This window comes from Fomitiporia mediterranea (assembly GCF_000271605.1).
Source record: "Fomitiporia mediterranea MF3/22 unplaced genomic scaffold FOMMEscaffold_6, whole genome shotgun sequence".
NCBI lineage: Eukaryota > Fungi > Basidiomycota > Agaricomycetes > Hymenochaetales > Hymenochaetaceae > Fomitiporia > Fomitiporia mediterranea.
Window position 1 is genome coordinate 1,308,369 of NW_006760391.1, and position 19,802 is coordinate 1,328,170.

General features: G+C 46.2%; 13 protein-coding genes across 13 annotated transcripts; 11 read left to right on the plus strand and 2 right to left on the minus strand.

The window, feature by feature from the left end:
* Positions 1–352: 352 nt before the first annotated feature.
* On the plus strand, positions 353–2,566 carry FOMMEDRAFT_84273 (UPF0187-domain-containing protein; the record flags this gene model as incomplete). The annotated part of the gene is made up of 13 exons (XM_007266432.1): positions 353–461; positions 520–640; positions 691–754; positions 806–922; positions 971–997; positions 1,054–1,303; positions 1,337–1,799; positions 1,859–1,880; positions 1,950–1,987; positions 2,042–2,098; positions 2,159–2,193; positions 2,253–2,305; positions 2,369–2,566. 13 exons carry the CDS (start codon positions 353–355, stop codon positions 2,564–2,566), a joined length of 1,554 nt encoding a protein of 517 aa, XP_007266494.1.
* A 452-nt stretch (positions 2,567–3,018) lies between these two features.
* FOMMEDRAFT_107760 (uncharacterized protein) lies at positions 3,019–4,252 on the minus strand (the record flags this gene model as incomplete). Its single annotated transcript, XM_007266433.1, has 5 exons — positions 4,167–4,252; positions 3,933–4,105; positions 3,388–3,880; positions 3,310–3,320; positions 3,019–3,252 (listed from the first exon to the last, which is right to left on the minus strand). Exons 1-5 carry the CDS (start codon positions 4,228–4,230, stop codon positions 3,019–3,021), a joined length of 975 nt encoding a protein of 324 aa, XP_007266495.1. The 5' UTR covers positions 4,231–4,252.
* Positions 4,253–4,540: 288 nt separating this feature from the next.
* Positions 4,541–5,123, plus strand: FOMMEDRAFT_156130 (CMD-domain-containing protein; the record flags this gene model as incomplete). Its single annotated transcript, XM_007266434.1, has 4 exons — positions 4,541–4,631; positions 4,687–4,747; positions 4,811–4,957; positions 5,018–5,123. The coding sequence occupies 4 exons, from the start codon at positions 4,541–4,543 to the stop codon at positions 5,121–5,123; spliced, it is 405 nt and encodes a 134-aa protein (XP_007266496.1).
* A 263-nt stretch (positions 5,124–5,386) lies between these two features.
* Positions 5,387–6,033, plus strand: FOMMEDRAFT_156131 (carboxymuconolactone decarboxylase; the record flags this gene model as incomplete). The annotated part of the gene is made up of 4 exons (XM_007266435.1): positions 5,387–5,477; positions 5,587–5,647; positions 5,713–5,859; positions 5,889–6,033. The coding sequence occupies 4 exons, from the start codon at positions 5,387–5,389 to the stop codon at positions 6,031–6,033; spliced, it is 444 nt and encodes a 147-aa protein (XP_007266497.1).
* Positions 6,034–6,102: 69 nt separating this feature from the next.
* Positions 6,103–6,633, plus strand: FOMMEDRAFT_156132 (uncharacterized protein; the record flags this gene model as incomplete). Its single annotated transcript, XM_007266436.1, has 4 exons — positions 6,103–6,241; positions 6,293–6,311; positions 6,361–6,517; positions 6,586–6,633. The coding sequence occupies 4 exons, from the start codon at positions 6,103–6,105 to the stop codon at positions 6,631–6,633; spliced, it is 363 nt and encodes a 120-aa protein (XP_007266498.1).
* A 595-nt stretch (positions 6,634–7,228) lies between these two features.
* On the plus strand, positions 7,229–7,820 carry FOMMEDRAFT_156133 (4-carboxymuconolactone decarboxylase; the record flags this gene model as incomplete). The annotated part of the gene is made up of 4 exons (XM_007266437.1): positions 7,229–7,319; positions 7,377–7,437; positions 7,499–7,645; positions 7,712–7,820. 4 exons carry the CDS (start codon positions 7,229–7,231, stop codon positions 7,818–7,820), a joined length of 408 nt encoding a protein of 135 aa, XP_007266499.1.
* Positions 7,821–8,211: 391 nt separating this feature from the next.
* FOMMEDRAFT_156134 (4-carboxymuconolactone decarboxylase) lies at positions 8,212–8,803 on the plus strand (the record flags this gene model as incomplete). The annotated part of the gene is made up of 4 exons (XM_007266438.1): positions 8,212–8,302; positions 8,362–8,422; positions 8,485–8,631; positions 8,695–8,803. The coding sequence occupies 4 exons, from the start codon at positions 8,212–8,214 to the stop codon at positions 8,801–8,803; spliced, it is 408 nt and encodes a 135-aa protein (XP_007266500.1).
* A 214-nt stretch (positions 8,804–9,017) lies between these two features.
* Positions 9,018–10,454, plus strand: FOMMEDRAFT_140646 (uncharacterized protein; the record flags this gene model as incomplete). Its single annotated transcript, XM_007266439.1, has 4 exons — positions 9,018–9,063; positions 9,115–9,325; positions 9,386–9,882; positions 9,936–10,454. The coding sequence occupies exons 1-4, from the start codon at positions 9,028–9,030 to the stop codon at positions 10,452–10,454; spliced, it is 1,263 nt and encodes a 420-aa protein (XP_007266501.1). The 5' UTR covers positions 9,018–9,027.
* A 318-nt stretch (positions 10,455–10,772) lies between these two features.
* Positions 10,773–12,177, plus strand: FOMMEDRAFT_140647 (N-terminal nucleophile aminohydrolase; the record flags this gene model as incomplete). Its single annotated transcript, XM_007266440.1, has 5 exons — positions 10,773–11,025; positions 11,088–11,140; positions 11,208–11,789; positions 11,850–12,000; positions 12,061–12,177. 5 exons carry the CDS (start codon positions 10,773–10,775, stop codon positions 12,156–12,158), a joined length of 1,137 nt encoding a protein of 378 aa, XP_007266502.1. The 3' UTR covers positions 12,159–12,177.
* A 159-nt stretch (positions 12,178–12,336) lies between these two features.
* Positions 12,337–14,904, plus strand: FOMMEDRAFT_107772 (cysteine synthase). Its single transcript, XM_007266441.1, has 8 exons — positions 12,337–12,454; positions 12,523–12,653; positions 12,702–12,816; positions 12,873–13,275; positions 13,326–13,517; positions 13,576–14,394; positions 14,472–14,752; positions 14,825–14,904. The coding sequence occupies exons 1-6, from the start codon at positions 12,353–12,355 to the stop codon at positions 13,710–13,712; spliced, it is 1,080 nt and encodes a 359-aa protein (XP_007266503.1). The 5' UTR covers positions 12,337–12,352; the 3' UTR covers positions 13,713–14,394; positions 14,472–14,752; positions 14,825–14,904.
* A 727-nt stretch (positions 14,905–15,631) lies between these two features.
* On the plus strand, positions 15,632–17,591 carry FOMMEDRAFT_156138 (uncharacterized protein; the record flags this gene model as incomplete). The annotated part of the gene is made up of 9 exons (XM_007266442.1): positions 15,632–15,734; positions 15,788–15,841; positions 15,912–15,985; positions 16,034–16,113; positions 16,167–16,315; positions 16,372–16,427; positions 16,476–16,568; positions 16,623–17,271; positions 17,329–17,591. 9 exons carry the CDS (start codon positions 15,632–15,634, stop codon positions 17,589–17,591), a joined length of 1,521 nt encoding a protein of 506 aa, XP_007266504.1.
* Positions 17,592–17,843: 252 nt separating this feature from the next.
* FOMMEDRAFT_156139 (uncharacterized protein) lies at positions 17,844–18,683 on the plus strand (the record flags this gene model as incomplete). The annotated part of the gene is made up of 3 exons (XM_007266443.1): positions 17,844–18,002; positions 18,042–18,115; positions 18,170–18,683. The coding sequence occupies 3 exons, from the start codon at positions 17,844–17,846 to the stop codon at positions 18,681–18,683; spliced, it is 747 nt and encodes a 248-aa protein (XP_007266505.1).
* Positions 18,684–19,606: 923 nt separating this feature from the next.
* Positions 19,607–19,756, minus strand: FOMMEDRAFT_84251 (uncharacterized protein; the record flags this gene model as incomplete). The annotated part of the gene is made up of 1 exon (XM_007266444.1): positions 19,607–19,756. A coding segment is annotated over one exon (150 nt), but the record flags the coding sequence as incomplete, so codon positions are not given.
* Between the last annotated feature and the right edge of the window lie 46 nt (positions 19,757–19,802).

The following is a 19,802-nucleotide window of genomic DNA, read 5'->3' on the forward strand; positions in this document are numbered from 1 at the left end:
CCGTTTCTGGGGAAGGAAAAACGCTGATCATGGCGACGATCACTCCATCTGCGCCGGGTCCCTGAGAGAATCTCGATGTAGCGACCATCAAGAAAATTCGAACTGCTGGTCCACGCTGATTCGTGTAAAATCGTCGTTTTCACCGCTGATTTAGCACATCCGCGTTCCAGATCTTTCCGCCTCGAGGCGAAAAGACATCCGTGTGGTTGCCATATAAAATGCCGTTCAAGACCGTCTCTGATCTCTGCCTTTGTCCCCATCCACCTCGATCTTTGACTTGACTGTTAGGGCGTGGGTTCCCGTGTTCTCCAGTGCTGCGCTGTAACTCTAGTCTGCTCAGCGACCGTACAACATGGTCACTAAAAACCCAATATTTGCAAAATGGTCTTTCAAACGCTTTCAAGCGACCGTCATCAACGACATCTGGCCTGAGACGCTGTTTTTCTCTCTAGTTGCATTAAGTGAGCCTCACCGACCGAGTCGACAGGCAAAAAGGATGCTGATTCCAATGCACAAAAGTGGTTACCCTTGTAAACAAGTTTACAGACACGGGCCTGACGGTCAACAACCAAATGCTAAACGTGCTGGGAACAGTGCTCGGTCTCGTGATATCGTTCCGAACGTCTTCCGCTTATGAGAGGTGAGTAATTACAGCTGCCTTGCAGATCTTTTCGTTCTGACGTGGCGAAGATTTATGGAAGGCCGAAAACTATGGACGAATATAAACTTAACTTCACGGAATTTGGGACACCTCGTATGTCCTGACTCAAGTCTCCGCAAAGGCCCAACCCTGAGAAAATTTTAGATCTGGATCCATGTTCCTAATGACCGAAAAGTGAAAAATCCGGAGAATGCTGCCCAGGAAACCGCAGAACAAGCAAGGTTGAAATCCGTCATAGAGAAGAAATCAATGATCAATTTGGTACGAATTTCCTGCATCTCATGAGAGTTAACTAAGATAATATCTCAGCTTGAAGGCTTTTCCGTGGCCGTCAAGGTAAGAACTTCTTGACACTCGGCTTTGCCAACTTATCACGTACATTCTTTTCGCAGCACGCCCTCCGAGGTGAAGCCGGCATTTACTATGAGGATCTCTATCCCCTGGTCTGCTTTCTCCCAAGATTTGCAACTAAAGCACCCTTGATCGATATCAAGACCGATGTCCTGCCGTTGTGGCAAGCCAGCCAGCTCGACGATCCTAAGAACCATGCTAGTGCTGAGTCAACCTTGAAGGGACTGTCCCGTACCACTTCGAACCCAAGTGATATGAATGAGAAAGATGCCGCTATCAGCATGGTCCGGGGTGAGACCTTTGCACCAGATCTAGTTGAACAAGGGAAGAAGTCTCGTAAACGTCATTCGGACCCTGAACACATCCTGCCCGTCTTCGACTGCGACAGGCAACTCAAGCCAGCACGGAACCCACCAAAGACGTCGCTTTACGACTTTATTCCGTTACTTATAATTTTCAAGCCCATTATTTGGATCTTCAAGTACATGTATCGTAAGGTGCGCCGGGACAAGTATGCTTCTGCTCGCCCAGAAAAAGAGGGGATCAGGAACGCGTTCGGTCGCAAACGCAAAGTAGAGATGGTCGAATCTAGCGTCCCTCTCGAGATTACCTTGTTCCTTTCGAGTTATCTCGCATGGTTGATGAAGAATGAATACATTTCAAATGTAATGGCTAGTCCCTTCTCCGCTGCAATCATTTCGCTTCAAGACACCATGGCCAACTTGGACCGCATTAGTTCAACACCAATTCCATTTGCCTACCAGGCACACCTGCGGATATCGCTATGGTTCGTTTCAAGACGTTCTTTGTATTACGACGCATTACTTACCACGTCACACTTACTAGGCTCTATTTGTTCTTCCTTCCGGTACATGACCGTCTTCCTATGTGTAGGAACAAAGCTTATGCTGACGGCACTCCTGAACTTCCGCTTTAGTTTGAAACCTACGACAATTTTGGATGGCTTACAATCGGGTAAGTCTATAGCCTGATATACTTGAGAAGAGACACCTAACTTCAATCTTACAGTGCAACTGCCTTCGCTTCGTTCCTTTTGCTCGGGTTCCTGGAGATAGGGCAGGAGATGTACGTCTAATCGTAATTCCGCCGGCATCTCGTATTCACTAATGATTCCGTGTTGAACAGTGAAGATCCATTCGGTTATGACGCTAATGACCTGGGTAAACATTTCACGAGCTCTTTCTGCAATGCATAGAGTTTTTCTGACATCTTTTCGCAGACCTGGACGAATTCTGCGCTTGCATTCATCGGGAACTTGCGGAAATCACAGCGGTAAGGCTGTCACTGTAATTCCGTAACCCTCAAACCGCTAACCTCCGTGTACTTTTTCCGTAGCACACTTCTCCGGAACCAAACAGTTTCCTATTTGAGTCATGGAATCACCCATTCGCACCGGGAGACAACCGAAGTGCGAAAGACATGATCGAAAACGTCGAGCATGCGTATCATGGACCCGATACAGGCATGCTAAGCATTCGCAGGACGCTCCTCGATAGCTGGCGTTCCTCCGTCAAAATGCACAAAAAGTCTTAAAACATGACAGCACATCCATGAACGAGAAAAGACAAGTTTACTACGCATATACGAACTCTTTGATATGACAAAATTGGACGTTCCGAACGTCCCTCAATATTTAGACAGTATAATCGCATCATATTTATTTAGCGTATGCTATTTTCGCTGGCGGAGTAGCATTATTAGGACTCGTTGTCTTGTGTCAATATTCTTATTGGGTTTGGGTGTTGTGGTCGTGTGGTATAATTATGTATTTTGATGCTGTACTTGCATTCACGTATCGTACGAAGAAATTTGAAACGGAGTTCGAAATCGCGCAATGGAGAACGCGCGTCTGCGAAACAACAGTAGCAACAGTAGTAATATGCACTTGCAATTCTCCTCCTTATCGTGCCTACAAGCCAAAGTTCTATTCTGTTCCGTTGCTGCAAAAGGACAAAGTTGTACAAACTATCAATGTTGTATCTCGATCACTCCTTTCCTCCGAGCCAGCGATACACGACACGATTGTCGAGCCCACTACAGCGTGGGTCCTCTGCTGTCGCCTTGTACGTTGCCAGTGCAGCGTCACCCAAAGCAAGCTTCGCGTCCACTTCCTTCGCCGTCCCTAGAGCCAAGTTGAAGTCCTTTACCATCATTTGAACTTTAAAGCCGCCTTTGTAGCCTTTAGAAGTTACAGCATGTGGACTAACGCCGGGGACAGGCTTGTCAAGTATTGTTCAAGATTAGCTACGAAGAGATGCGATTCAAAATTGGCTTACGTTCATGTTAGCTGTAAACGTGCCGGAATGATTGATCATTAAATCCCTCTTGTCCGGCGCATATATGGAGGTACTCACCGTTTTGCCAGTTTCCGCCGGTACTCTTCTTGAAGACATCACTGAGCAGGAACTTATCGATTCCGTGTCGCATCCCGATATTCATAGCCTCCGCAGTCGCTATTGCACAAATTCCACTCACATAATTGTTACACAATTTCGCAACGAGGCCTTGGCTCTGTGCCCCGATACAGAAAATGTTCCTTCCCATCATCTCCAACAACGGTCTGATCACTTGTCGGAAATACGTGTCTTCTTCACTTGCTCCAGCAAGGAAGCTAAGTGTTCCCGCTTCCGCGCCGTGTACGCCTCCTGAGACGGGTGCATCGTAGAAGCGTGCGGAAGGAGAGATCTTTCTAACCGCCTCTGCGACTTCACGAGACGTCGCAGGATCGATCGTCGAGCTGTCCACAAAAGTCTTGCCGTCGACGGGACCTGTTAGGATGCCGTTCTTCTCGTCAAAGAATACTTCTCGGACGTGCTTGCCTTCCGGGACTATAACTATTGTAAGATCCTGCTCCCTTTAAGCCTTCTAACTTGCATGCGATATTTTTAAACGTGCTTACAGATTGTACTGCAACTTCACGAGCGTTTTCGCAGATTGTTACCTCGCCGAGGTCGTGAATCCGTGCGTTCTCCGCGAAATTGTCGAGTATTGACGGGATGATGTCATAGATAAACAACTTAGTAGACCTCGACACGGATTTGCGCAGATTCAAGGCCATCCACCATCCCATATCTAAGCTCTGTTCAGTTGTGGATCTACAACACGGTATCAATTGCAATTGAACCCTACGTACTTCCTAATCCTATGAAACCAATCGTCTCCGGCGGCCGATAGTCCGGCGTTATTCCATTTGACATATTAAAACTCTAGCTTGTGGACTTGGGGCTAGTAATGGGTACTGTGACGTTCTGGAAGTCGGAATACAGCTTATAACCTGCGCTGCACTGCTCCAGAGATACTCGGCTTAATAATTCAGTCGGCACGCATTCCTGTGGGTATAAGATGACGAAGATGTCAGGAGAGCAATAGACTTTGGTATTTTTGAGAGTCTTCGGAAGAGGGCCTTGTCACGAGTCCGATGGAGGGCGGACCGATATACACAGGTACATTCTATATCACTATATAGTACTTTGAACTCGACATCCAGCTTGACCTGCACTGGACAAGATGCCGACGAATGAAGAAGTCCGAAAATTCCTTTATGATGAGGGTATCAAACAACGCAGGAAGGTGCTAGGAGATGCGCATACTGATAAATGTATTTACAACAATAATTAATTCACAATATTTACCTGCTAATAATTTATGCTCAGCGTTATCAAATGTCTCTGACTTTGCGCGTGCTGGCCAGGAGTTGGTGACTGAAGCTGCATGGTTTGTCTTATCCATAATTTGCTTATTTCCACAACTAGAGCTCATGAATATTGTATTACACAGGGGAACAATCTGGACGCGCCCCGGTCTTACACACAGGCAACGCTCACTCGTCAGTGTTTCGATACTCTGTGCAATGGGAAAGCAGGTCGAGTTAGGTGCGCATATACGAGGGGCGCTCAATAACGGACTAACAGAAGAGGAATTGAAGTACGCATTGTATTCATTCTAGCACAATAGATTCGCTTACTTACTGACCGTGTCGTTTAGAGAGGTCATGCTACAAATCATGGTATACTGTGGCGCTCCAGTCGGCATGGAGTCGTTCAGGGTTGCAGATGCTGCAATTCAGAAGTGGAAAGCAGAGCATGTATGATGGGATGCTTCATAAAGATTGTTTTAATAAATTGCAATGTGTAAAAGAAAAGTAGAAAATGAAAGAGACTGGATTACTCACATAAGTTGACCTCTCTAGGCCACGAAGCTTTGATATTTTTGACACTCCACGAGAAGCATTCGTCACGAGTCTTGCATGAGAACGGTCCTCTCAGATATGCATATATATAAGCTCCCCTCTCCAGAACGCCGTTGACGTGGGCTCGTCGTTTATCTCCCAACTCGTACAAGCAAAAAGCCAAAATGCCTACAAATGAAGAAGTTCGGAAATTTCTGTATGATGAGGGGATGAAACAGCGTAAAAAGATATTCGGGGATGCGTTTGTTGATAACGGTAAGTCTCACCGTACTATATTCTCCCATACTCTATGTACATTCCTATCGTCGTCTCTGATACATGCAATGCCTGTGGACCTTAACTGATACGTTTATTCTCAAACCAGCACTTTCCGGAATCTCGGATTTTTCACGAGCCGGTCAAGAATTGGTGACTGAGGCAGCTTTGTTCGTCCCGCGACTATCATACGCTTACTCTATGGGCCGACGAAAATAATTGATTCTATTCATAGTGGAACGATTTGGACACGTCCGGGCCTCTCGCATAAGGAGCGATCCCTTATTTGCGTTACACTCACCGCCGCAATGAGCAAAGAGGTGGAATTGACTGCGCATATACGGGGAGCGTTAAACAATGGACTGACAGAAGAGGAGTTGAAGTAAGTATTACTCACATCTTATATGATAGCGAATTTAACCGAATTACATCATTGTATGCTGTCAGGGAGGTTATGTTGCAAATTATGGTATACTGTGGTGCACCAGTGGGGATGGTTGCTTTCCGGGTCGCTGATGCTGCGATTCAGAAGTGGAAGGCCGAGCAAGGAAAATGAGTATTTTGTAAATGACTTTACTGTTGTACATTACAATGTAAGTACGAGGAATATTGGAATTGATAAAGGATGAGAACAAATCGGAGTACTCACGTAAGCCAACCTGCTGGTATCACGGGCCCGTATCAAAAGATCAAGACTGAGCGTGCCCGGTGTAAACGAGTCAAGGAACCAGGCCTCCTCGCTGAGATTACATTGGGGAAGCTCGGTATCTGGCTTGACTGTACTTGCGTCGCAGCATCTTAAGTTTGATGGGTAGGGAATAACTTGGCTGCATTGTTCGTCACTCGCACCATGAGATTTCTGTTCTTTATTAAGACTTAATAGTATTGAATTTCTCGGCGGCACCATCTGGGCTCGGGGCCTGTCGCACGAGCATCGATCTCTTGCATGCATCTCAATCCTTAGCTCGTTGGGAAAGCAGGGTCAATTATCCACACACATCTATGGGGCGCTTAACAACGGCCCGACAGGAGGAAATAAAGTACGTGTTCCAGTCAGGATATGTGTCATATGTCAATAGAATGATTAAGTAACTTACTTCTTATAAAGAGAGATCCTGCTGCAAGTAATCGTGTACTGGGGTACCAGCTGGTTTAAGGGCGTTTAAAACTACCGACAGTGCAATTCAAAAGTGGAAAGTAGAACATGCAAAACAAGTATTAGATGGTGAGGCATCGTATATTGAGAATTGAAGGACTCACTGTTCACCTATCTCACTTTATGGCGAAATTAACTAACCCGCATCATTATCCACTGTCAGGAAGGTTATGATGCAAATAATGGTATACTGCGGTGCACCTGTGGGTATGGTGGCTTTCCGGGTCGCCGATGCTGCGATTCAGAAGTGGAAAGCCGAGCAGGGGAAATGAATGTTTTGTAAATGACTTACTGTTGTACGTTACAATGTAAGTAAGAGGGACATCGGAAATGATAAAATGATATCAAATTGGAGTAATCGGCATCACAGGGTCCATAGTGATAGTATCCCGATGTAACTGAGCTAAAAATAGAGTCCCACAACGAAAAGGCATTGGGGAAGCTCGTTATTCAGCTTGACTTGCGTTGCAGCGTCTCAAGCTTGATGGGGAGGGATTAATTTGATATAAATACGCTCTCGGAACGACATTGGGATCTCAACATTCCAACATTCAGCCCAGAGTTGTGCCATTTTATATCCTTTAAACCAGACGAAATGTCCTCCCTTGAAGAAGCCCACAAAGTCATACACGATGAGGGAATGAAGGAGCTCAGGAAGATATTTGGAGATGCAGTCGTTAATAAGGGTACCCATCAGCTTACTTTTACTTATTTTATAAGTCGAGCGCTGAGCACTCCCCTAGAAATGTCAAATGCATCGGACTTCATGCGCGCCGGGCACGAATTAGCAACAGAAGCTGCATTGTACGTCATCTGTGCTATCTTCACTCTGCTCTTTCACCAAATTGACCGGTATTAATGTCAGCGGGTTCATCTGGACTCGCCCGGGTCTGTCACATAAGCATCGGTCTCTTATATGTATTTCGATCCTTGGCGCGCTGGGCAAGCAGGATCAATTGGTCGCGCATGTCATTGGGGCGCTCAACAACGGCCTAACAGAGGAGGAGTTAAAGTACGTACTTCAGTCCTCGCATACCAATGACTCATTGATTCATAGACGTACTTATTAATTATGAAGAGAGGTTCTGTTGCAGGTAATCGTGTATTGCGGCGTACCAGCAGGCGTCGAGGCATTCAAATCTGCCGACGCTGCAGTTCAGAAGTGGAAGGCGCTTAATGATAAATAATTCTTTGATAGGCTGGTACCTGATGTTGTCGTGTAACCACAAAGCAATGCTGATCTGTGAAAAAATAAAAGTAAAAAATAAGAAAATATAGGATGAAGTGTCAGACGATCGACAAGCGACTGGACAGGGATAGGATCACTCACGTAAAGTCAATCACTCTTACCTTTTATGACTTGACACCACAAGCATGATGGTGGATGTCCCGTTCTCGCCGAACCGAAAAGATTGTTTCCCTGTAATGATGATTTTGGGGAACTCGGTGTTCTGATTGGCCTGCGACGCAGCGCCAACAAGCCAGTGGATATGAGCCCACCTACAGTATAAATACGGCATTGAAATGACTCCAGGGGAAATCAACACTAGGTTCAGCTGAACTCTTGAACGAAACGAAATGCCGTCCCTCGAAGAAGCCCACAAAGTCGTGCGCGATGAAGGAATGAAGGAGCTCAGGAAGATATTTGGAGATGCAGTAGCTGATAAAGGTAATCACCAGCTGCTTTGCTTCACAATGCCTTTTGCCAAATTGACTTTACATTTGCAGAGTTAGCGAATGCCTCCGACTTTATGCGAGCTGGTCAAGAATTGGTGACTGAGACTGCATTGTTCGTTTCATACATCGCTAGCAAATCCCTCCCATATCGTGGCTTACATATCTGTATCTCAGCGGGACCATCTGGACACGTCCAGGGTTGAGCCATAAGAATCGGTCGCTCATCTGTGTTTCTATCCTCTGCGCTTTGGGGAAGCAGTCAGAGTTAGCCGCCCATGTCTTTGGGGCACTTAATAATGGCTGGACGGAAGAGGAGTTAAAGTCCGTATCAACTTTCTCATGATGTAATAATGGTCCCGGTTACTCACAGAATCTGTTTCTAAGGGAAGTCATGTTGCAAGTAATGGTGTACTGCGGCGCACCGACAGGAGTAGAGGCGTTTAGAACTGCTGACGCTGCGATTCAGAAGTGGAAGGCGGCTCATGGAAAATGAGCCCTTGATAGCTTTGTAAATACTGTTGTGTAATTAGCGAACATAATCCAAATGGCTTGGAATCTTGTCGAACAAAATTATTGAATAAATATGAAGGTGTGTGATGAAGTATCAGGAGGATCGACAACCAAGTCTGAAGTCAATCCGACCAGGACGCGACTTTCTCGCGTAGGCTATAAGGTACGTACGTGACTTCCAACCTTGACCAGCGTCTGTTCTGCACAATGAGCGCAAATAAATACGCGAACCTCCCGGACATTGTAAGTATCAGCCATCGATACGGAAAGATGTACTGAGGTTCGGTATGTTAGGACACGTCGCAAGACGTTTACGAAACAGAGGATGTGTTCCCTACGCGCACTCGTGCTGGCGATTCTAGCGAAGACGAGTCTGCCGGCCAGACACGTACAAATGGCAATGGAGCGCGTGCAAAGGCTGATCCAGGTGAAGGATTAGACTCTACCAGTCTCATTAGTGCAGATGAGGCAGGAAAGAAATTTAGAAAAGCCGAACGAAAGCGAGGTGTGTACTGAACACCTCTTCAACTCTCGAATATTACTGATCTCTTCTTTTTCAACTTAGACCATCATCCACGATCAATATTCGCATATCCAGCTTCATCTCCACCTTCTCCTACTTCACCTACGCATACGCGACCTCTGTCAACGCGTCTGCGTACTCTACAAGCTGAACTAGATTCACTAGAAGCCGAACTCTCTGATCCATCTAATCCTCTGTTACATGGAGACGAAAATGGTGAAGGCGCACAGATCGATCCTGGCGAATTAATGCGTGGGCTCGTTGATGTACGTGGACGACTCGAGAAAGTGAAGAAAGGCCGAGAGGGCCGAGGGCGGCTCGTAGGTGTCCTGCTGAATGCAGAAAAGGAGAGGCAGGAAAAGGAAGTTAGTGAGATTAAAAGGGAAATAAGTCGAGCACGAAGTGTGGATTGTAAGGCCGGCGATGGGAAGAAGGTAGATATCGAAGATGAGACGGAGAAAGCTGCCCTTGCTGAACTGGATCGACGAGTCGGTGAGCTCGAAGAATTAATTGGATCTTCAAGCATCGCTCTAGATGAAGTCAGTTTCCATTGCTTTTCCTGACTTGTTACACACTCATGATATATTACTAGGCTTCTCCATTACCCGCTCCGTTGTTGCCCATGCTCACAAAGCTCAATAATCAACTCGCGCTTCTCACACAGCCGCGCCATCTTGACTCTATCTCCCGCCGTCTAAAGTTACTCATCTCCGATCTTGACCGACTTTCCACATCCCAACAACACGCCAGTAAACGTGGTCAATCTCACCAAACCGCACAAGCTTCTCAGGGTGGGACGCAATCCGCTCTTCAAGAACAAATCTTACCACTCCTCGCGCGTCTTGCACCTCATCTTCCCCATCTCCCACACTTATTGACGCGTATGCGCACTCTTTCGGGGCTTCATACAGCAGCGGCAGATGTGCAGAGTACGATTGGTACCTTGGAGGAAGACCAAGTGCGGGCGCGTGGGCGACTAGACGTGCTTTCATCGGCGGTTGAAGGTGTCGAAAAGAGTTTGGAGGAGAACGCGGAGGTTGTGCGTAAAAACGTTACCGGTCTGGAGGAGCGTATTGAAATGCTGGTGAAACGTTTAGATGCTCTGGGATGAGCTCATTTCTTTTGCTTTTTGTCCGGATTATATGATATCTGTAGATATTCGGGAATATACCTCTTGTCTGAATACCCGCCATGAGAATGCCCTTTGTAACATGACTAAAGGTATAAAATAGTGACATTACTTAATTTTGTTCTTCGAAAGCTTTGATGGTGTGTGAATTTATAAATAATTATGGTACTTTATCTTCAGTCGGCCCGGAGTTATCGCTTCGCTACGCACACGATGGCTATATATTCCCATCTAGCTCTTATCCTCCCTAACGCATTTACTCATCCTCACAGACAATAGCATAGTCTAAGGGCCATTAAGATGTCCCATCAGCCGTTGCTCCAGGAAAAACGCCCACTTCTTAACCAGTCCTCGACGAGGAAATCAACGAAAGTGAAGCCAGTGTTGGTTATACATGGCGGAGCTGGGACAATGACTCGGGAGGGCTCGACACCAGAGAGACGTGAGGAATACAAGAATGCTTTAAGAAAGGCATTACGGAAGGGATATGAAGTGCTTATGGCCGGCGGGGAGGCTATGGATGCTGCTGTTGCTGCTGTCAATGTAATGGAAGGTGAGATTGGTTCCTTGTTGGACTTGTTCGTGTAATGCATAAGTATGCTGAATTGGGTGTAGATTGTCCTTTGTTCAATTCCGGGAAGGGAGCAGTGTTTAATGTTGCGGGGAAGGTCTGTATATCTTCTGTTTTCCTTCTTTAAACCTTCAGTTGATATTTGTATTTCTTTCACTTTTCAGAATGAACTCGAGGCATCCATAATGCTCTCCAAGCCTCCCACATCCCATCCAGACATCCCACTTAATAGACGTGGCATGAGCCTCACACTCCTAACGACAACACGCAATCCAGCAAGTACAGCCCGACTTCTTTATCTAGCACCAGAAAGCACTATGCACCCTTTCCTCTCGGGCACAGAAGCAGAGCAAGTCGCTCAATCTCTTGGAGACATGCCAGTTGACCCATCGTACTTCTACACTGAGGCACGTTGGCGAGAACATAGACGTGGACTGGGATTACCTGAGGAACCATTACCTCATTCTCCTGAAGACTCCGGATCCGAATTTGATGCATTTGACGATACTATGCCAAAAGGAACTGTGGGTGCTGTTGCACTTGACATGAACGGATGCATTGCAGCTGTAACCTCCACTGGTGGACGTACAAACAAATTAGTCGGTCGGATAGGCGATACACCTCATATGGGCGCGGGATTCTGGGCAGGAGAGTGGGGTGTACATGGCTTGAAGAAGGTCTGGAGAAAGGTTACAAGGAAGAGTACAAGACGTGCTGTAGGTGTTTCTGGTACAGGAGATGGTGATGTAAGTATCCCATCCTTCTCCACCTTTGATCATCTTTACTGAAAGAAATTCAATGTACAGTATTTCATTCGTTACAACGCTGCCGCTAATATAGCAGATAGGATGAAGTTTCTCGGGGAGAGCGTGAACAAGGCTGCAAATAGTGTTGTGAAGACACTGGGAGAGAATGAAGGGATAGGTGGGGTAATTGCGTTAGATGAACTAGGCAATTGTGAGCATATTTTTCCCTTCGTTCGTCGATTGATGACATAAATTTCATTTCTGTTGTCAGATGCGCTCCCATTGAATAGTAGTGGGATGTATCGAGGTGTCATAACTGCTGAGAGTATACCCAGGGTTGCTATATTTTCCGATGAAGATCTAGAGTAGAGCATAAACTATACGGAGTGTAGAATAGATCGTGTTTCTTGTGCGTATTTGTAGTGTAACAGAACTCTTACGAAAACTGGACACATTTAGCACGTGATCTAGGTATTTAGAAATATTCACGCCATCGTGTGCATTACATGTACATGCTAGCCGTCAAGAAGGCATCGACGGGTAACGTCTTGCTTCCTACTCAAATGCTCGCCAGCTTACGTGCCCGTTGTCCTGTTGCATTATCCAGATCTTTCACCACTGGTACAGTCAATGGATTAGTGGGGGCAATTGGAAACACGCCATTGGTGAGTTTCTTCGACCTACATAGTATCGAAATCAGTAAGTTTGCGATGTTAATCACGCATTGCAAAAGATATACCTCAAGGGTTTGTCAGAAAGGACAGGATGCCGGGTGCTTGGCAAGGCTGAGTTCCAGAATCCTGGTGGGAGTGTTAAAGATAGAGCTGCGCTGGGTCTCATCAACGAGGCGGAGGGCAATGGCCTGTACGAACTTCTTCTAGTTATTTAGTGTTGAGAACTGACAACCGACAGTATAAAACCGGGTGGAACCGTTGTAGAAGGTACTGCAGGCAATACTGGAATTGGTCTTGCCCATGTATGCCGATCAAAAGGTTACAACTGTGTCATCTTCATGCCCAATACGCAGGTAGGCGACCATAACAAGGAGACAAGATAATAGATTGATATTTATATTTTACTTAGAGTCAAGAGAAAATAGACCTCCTGCGCATGCTTGGTGCTGAAGTCTATCCAGTACCTGCAGTCCCTTACGAAGATCCCAAGAACTACAATCACCAAGCCCGAGATTTTGCCAAAGCGCTCAACAACTCTATCTGGACGAACCAATTCGACAACGTCGCAAACGCGAAAATCCATTACCTCACTACGGGCCCAGAAATATGGCAGCAGACAGATGGAAAAGTGGATGGCTTCATTTGCGCAACGGGTACTGGCGGGACACTTGCAGGAGTCGGGAAATTCTTAAAAGAGAAGAGCAACGGAAGGACACAAATCTGGCTGGCTGATCCACCCGGGAGTGTACTACACAGTTATATCAGTAGCGGTGGCAAATTGGTTGAGCGAACGGGAAGCTCAATTACTGAAGGTGCGTCCTACATTTTAATGCGTTGTTGATGCTCTCTACCTTTGGAACAGGTATTGGCCAAGGGCGAATCACAGATAACCTTGCTACATTCGTAAAGGATGTGGACAGCTCGCTCCATATTGCGGACGAGAAATCAATCTCAATGGTATACGAGATGTTAGCCACGGAGGGTTTATATATCGGAGCAAGCTCTGCCTTGAATGTCGTGGCAGCACATGAGATGGCGCAAAAGCTTGGACCCGGTGAGTTAACTACTTAGTGCCAGCTCTTCTGGTATGCTAATTCCAACTTCATCTTCAGGCAAGACCATTGTCACTGTCATTTGCGATGGCGCATACCGCTACCAAAGTAGACTGTTCTCAAAGAAGTGGCTACAGTCAAAAGGTCTCGCGAACGCCATCCCTGGAAATCTGAAGAAATACGCTGTATTGGACTAAAAAAATCAGAATCGAAAATATACTTAACTTTTGCCCCCCGAATCCGATGTGTGCGGATCTTCTGGCGATCCACGTGCTATTTGACCCTTGAACACTGACTCATCTAACGGAGACAAGGTCCGCTTTAAAACTACTATCAACACTGTGAGTCGCTGAGTTTTCTTCTGGTGCTTGATCATGGCTATGTCACTCCCCAGACAATTCCACCCCTTGAAAGTAAACTCTCGCAGTGGGGAGCCGTATCTACAGCTTTCTGCACCTCTTGATAACATAACCATCACACCTAATCGTCTGAGCGATGCTCAAGTATCAGTTCAATTCCTGAATGATCCCCGTGTCTATAAAATGTTGATTGGCCCACCGTATCCGTATCTTCCGATACACGCCGAAGAATGGATGGCTAAATGCATAGAGAGTTCCGATGCAATCTTTGAGACGCTGAAAACGGCGGAGACGAGAAACTCTGACGAAACGGAGGCTACGCTCATACATGTCGATGGATGCCCTGTGCGCGCTCTTCGGGAAGTACAGCCGGATGGGACAGATGTCTTCATCGGTGATATTGGCATAATAAGATCTGGACGCTTCGAATATCTGCGGGATAAAGGGAAGGAAAAGACGCTTACAGAATATAACGCTTCGTTACCTGCTGGTAATCCCGAAATAATCTGGGACATTGGATGTACGTCGACAACACTACCAACTTTACGCCCTCCAGCTCATTTATACGATCCTCTAATGTGATGGATATCTACATAGATTATCTTGCACCCGCTCACCATGGCAAAGGAATTATGTCCGCAGCACTCCGCACCATCATACACTCTTGGGCTATCCCGCGGATGAATGTACACGTCATACGCGGGTCGGCGTTTTCTGGGAACCCTGGGAGTGTGAAGGTGTTTATAAAGAATGGATTTCGGGACTTTGATTTGGTTGAGGAGTGTGTGAAGCTACCAGAAATTAAGGGCGGTGATGTATTTGGATTGCACTTCCTTGAGTGGAGAAGGCCAGTACCAGATGTCTAACATTGGATAAATGTAAGCGATGTTTGGTGGTCTCAGTCAATAATACGTTCTGAAGTTGACACCCGCTCTACTTGTTTGTTGCAGGTGATCGGTCTCGATACACTCGCTGAGCATATTGCATTGTTATGTGTAATTTGAGTGATCATTGCCAAATTGAAATTACCTGCGTTTATTAAAGAAGATACCATGGCAGTCAGGGAATCAGCAAGGATGGGACGGAGACGACGGTACGTATTGTCCGAAGGTGATGATTACTTAGCGCAACATCATGGGAAGAATAAAGGTACAGCATATTGCCGTCTGCACGCTGATAGGCCAGTACAGGAATCGACGTCGGAGATGCGTAAGTTCCTTGTCACGATTGTCCCTTTAACTATACTGACTCTTGCTGATACGCCTCATTTCACTGTGTACGAATGTCAAACCAGACAAGACGAGTTCATTCTGGCAACAGAAACATCACATATTTGAAGGTGTACTCAGATGAATTATTTTCTGGCAAACATGCGCTCCATGCATACGAAACTCACGCTAACACCACAATCAAGGTACATCGATCATCAACTTCTGTAAGGATGATTTAAAAAGCAGTTTCGAGAGTTTGATGTCAACGTGGCTGTGCGAATGATACCGTCCGCTTGTTCTTCTTACCAGTGAAGGCGAATGAAGCGAGGCATGGTGAAAGCGGGCATGTTGAACTATCAAATGCATAGTGCGTCTATTTACAGGCAGTGCTTATTTTCTCTGCAGTTGGAAATAACCAGCACGGGTCCTAAACATACGCATCAATCTGCAATACCTTGACAGGCAATCTGATAAATGCAATTGACATTTCAAATGAATGATGCGCCTTTCCCACAGTCCTACAGCAGTCGCCGCCCGAAGCCGCGCATGCATGCAGGAGACAAATTGAACGGACTCGTGCTTGTTCAATTACCCGTCGCAGCTTACATCTTTGTAGCCAATGATGTCGGACTGAAGAGGAAGCCTTATGGTACTTCACATTCATTCCAGGCGCTCATCAAAATCCGATCCTCTCGTGCCTAGCGGCGTGTAGGTCTGGTTTCTCAATCCGCGCGATCATGCCCCAGGCGAAGCGCTGTATTTCTTATTGCGTTCCGACTTGCCGATTGATTCCCTTTCTCGTTGCCTCTTGACCGACTACCACCAGCTGCAATGAGGCTGGGCACTGGCTTCGTCTTGAGTCTATCTGTTCTCTTGGCTCGCTCACAGTCAACTCATACAGTAAGTATCAGCTCTTGTAAAGTTTACAGTGTGACTGACTTTGACTAGGTTTCCGTAGGCCAGTTCTACGAGCCTCCTTTGATCTCTGCTTTACAAGGGGATGTCGTCCAATTCCTCTTCACTGCAGGGTAAGCGCTTGTAGCATGCCATCGCATCTTCAAGCCCTAACATTCTTCAATAGTCATCATGGCGTTACTCAGGCTTCAGGTGTCGCCAATCCCTGCTCTCAACTCACCGGAGGGTTCAACAGTGGAATTATTGGAGGTTTCGTAGCAAATGCCACGAACCAACCTCCGACTTGGAGCTTGACTATTACCAATGCTTCTGCTCGTTCGTACTTTCACTTGTACACGCTGTGGAGCCGGTATCTCATGCGTTGCTTCTAGCGATCTTTTTCTACTGCGCGGCAACTCTTCCGTCCTTCCACTGTGCCAATGGGATGGTTGGGTAGGCTATGTCCGAGTGATCATCAAATTGTTCTTGTATTCAGCTGTCATCCCCATTTTTAAGTGCTATTAATGCCGAGCCGGATGTATATACGTCCTATTCTTTAGCGGCAAAAAGCGTAACCGGAACTCCAGTAGTGAGTAAGGTCTTAAAGTAATCTTTCGCTGACCTCACCGTTCCATCCTTCTAGCAAACCTCGAGTGTCGTGATTTCCGGGGTCGGAGCCGTAGCGACTGCTACTCCGTTCACGCCGACTCCGACTGGACTTCCGGCAACGTCGACGACGTTGTCTTCTGGCATTCCTTCATCCACGTCAGAATCTAGCTCTCCACTCCCCTCAGAGACTTCTGCCACATCGAGTAAATCATCCAGTAAAGGTGCCGCTATTGGCGGAGGCGTTGGAGGCGCTGCAGCCGTCGTGATCATCGCCCTCTTGGGCGTTTGCTTGTACCGAGCGAAGCGCCAGCGTACTACCGGTTCAAATCCACCATTCTCACCTGAAGCGAGGGAGAAGTTCAATATTCATAGTCCGCCGATGACCCCTCCAGGGCTTCCTATGAATAATTCATATCAAAGGGATCCGTTTTCAAGCCCGGTACTGGCAGCATCTCTTCGTCACAATCGAAGTGTCGGTTCTGTTGGATTGTCGAACATGGAGGGTGGCCCTATGCCGGTTGGAGGGAACTACGGTCACCAACGTATGGTGAGCGAGCAAAATGACAACGCGCACTTCCGTGCTACGACGTACACTCAAGGGTCGTCATTGTCTGGATCTCTTTCTGAACCTCCTTCTGGTGGTCATCCTGGTCGAGAATTTGGCCAGAGAAGTGCGGATTCTGGTTCGTCAGTTCGTGAATTACATGAATATATAATATGCTCATGATTCTTCCTACTAGCCAATACGACATTCCAGCCTCAGCCTCAATACTCACCAGGCGTCCAAGGTAACTACGTAAACGCCCACGAACTCGCAAAAGAAGTAGCAACAATCCTCGGCCCTCACTTGCGCAACGCCAACACACCACCACCACCGATTTCTCCTCCACCTCAACATCGTCGTGCCTTACCGAATCCTCACGGTTTGCCGGCTCATGACGACGAACAGCCGCCAACATCGCCAGCTCCGCCCAAGTACGATTCTTATGACGGTCATCAGTGATTCGTTTTAATTCCGGATAAATTGACGATATTCGAGTACTTCGTCCGTCCACTCCTTTTCGGTATTTAATATTTAAGTTTTTGTTAATATGCATACATTTCTGTGCCTGCTGTAATTAATGGATTCATGCTACTTCGCTATCATAAAGTGGCTACTGGTATGTTAGTATCTCTCGTTTATGCACTCGATTATGCAAATTGACTCGATTATACAAATTGACGCGATTATGCAAATTGACTCAGCTGTGGAGAGATGGGCCCCCGATTTGTCGATTGTGGTCTAGGTATAAAAAGGGCTGCCCCTCTTGTCCATCGCTCACTGAATGCAACTCGGTCGACTCACTGCACGCAGCTTTTCACTAGTACCAACTCAACTCTCACACCCTCGTTGAATATTCACTCAGGATCACAAGTGAGTCATAGTTTCCTTGTGTTGCTGTCCTGTACTCAGTTCTGGTCTCGTCTCACTCCAGTGATATCCGACGAATTTCTTGCTCAATGTATTGAGTTCGCCAAGGCTAGGCAGTGAGTGGGACAGGGCTTGATACTTTCCTCCTAAGCCCATTTCTCGGACCTTAGGCGTACCAGTTCATCCACCGCGGAAGATATCTCCACGTCGCAGAGCTCAGTTGTTACGCTCCCATCCCCTTTGTCTGAGATGGAGGCCAAGCACTACTATGATGGCCTGCCCTCTGCCCCAGTCTTGGTTGCTCGAACCAGCACCACTCCGTGGCAGGAGCCCTCCGGCCCAGAGGCATACCGGACAGCGAAGGAGCTCGGCACCGTCTACAACCACGCACTCTCTAAGGCCTGGAACGACAACCTGGCTCCTAAAGTCTTCAACCTTCTGGACTCGATGAAGATACAGTGGACTAGCATCGATATCGTTCGCATTGGGAACGCCGGAGAGTCTTTTAAACCCGTCATCCTCTGGATCGGCGTAAGACCCGCAACTCTCTCTGGCTATGACGGCCTCGACGTAGCCTCGAAGTGTCGGAACATTCTCGTTGAACACGATATCTCCGACGTCGATGTCGAAATCCGGGAGTCGGTACGCTGGGGTGGAGGGGCAGGGCTGGGTCCAAGCTCCTGACGCCGACCTACTCTTCTGGCCCCAGTGTAGATGTCTGCGATGCACTTACCGCCACTACGCCTTGAGCTGATGATACCATCTCTAGGTACTGTGCATATGCATATAACAAGGTGTAACCTCGCGGTTTCACCAGCTACTCGATTACGTAATACTCTCCTATTTAAATGTCTCACATACTCCTTGTCTTGTCTTATCAATTCTATTCTGTTGACTGTTCTGTGTCTCAGTGTGGTATTGGCTTCACAAGGTGCTTCTACACATATCAGCATATAAAACACACACATTTGTGAGACTAATGAACCTAGTATACAACACAAATTACTGTATTGTATACAGTGTATAGTAATTTTCTATAAAATATGTTCTTCTGTATTTTCAGCACATATTAGGGCACTTATAGGTATACACTTGTATAAAATTTGTTTGGCTCCCAGGTAACAATACAATACAGTCTTAAAGCATATGTACAAAAGATGTGTACACATAACATGTAACAGTACTGTCAGGAAAAAGTCTTAATTATTATATACTCTTATATGCATATATAATATGTAAAAAAACAATATTATCCATAATGACATTTATTGCACCCCTCATTGGATAAGATATATAAAAGATACTATAAGGTTGTAATAAGACAGATTTATATTATGAGAATTAATAAACATTACATGTCCTTACAATAGGGATATAAGAATTATAGCTCTTAGGAAAGTCTATAATGGTATATATTGCACCCCTCTTCTGATATGGCATAATACTTCTTCTGCTATCTTATAATCCTTAAATAAGTTAATTTACAGCTTATATCTTATCTGAATGGCTTATTATACAATATATATTTTATTTAAATATTTTATTCTTTACTAACAACGCCGAACGGTACATAATATTAACACATTATAACAGAAACAAAACTATCACTACCTTAGCAAATCACAACAACCGATAGACGTACCATGGGTATTCATCTCCTCGTGCTCTTTCTTCCTCTGCTTCGCGAGTTCGCCCCAGTATTTACGTTCCTCTACAAACAGCGAACGCCATTGGTATGAGATTGTTTTGGAGAGGTCAGCTCGACACTGATGTCGTGCGACCAGGTCGTCTTCTGCAGGTAGT

Bases quoted from the DNA above. Each gene is read 5' to 3' on its own strand.
- FOMMEDRAFT_107772 (XM_007266441.1), top strand. From the start codon at position 12,353: ATGCTCGCCAGCTTACGTGCCCGTTGTCCTGTTGCATTATCCAGATCT. The intron at 12,817-12,872 runs GTAGGCGACCAT...TATTTTACTTAG, and splicing joins TCTTCATGCCCAATACGCAG to AGTCAAGAGAAAATAGACCT. The intron at 13,518-13,575 runs GTGAGTTAACTA...CTTCATCTTCAG, and splicing joins GGCGCAAAAGCTTGGACCCG to GCAAGACCATTGTCACTGTC.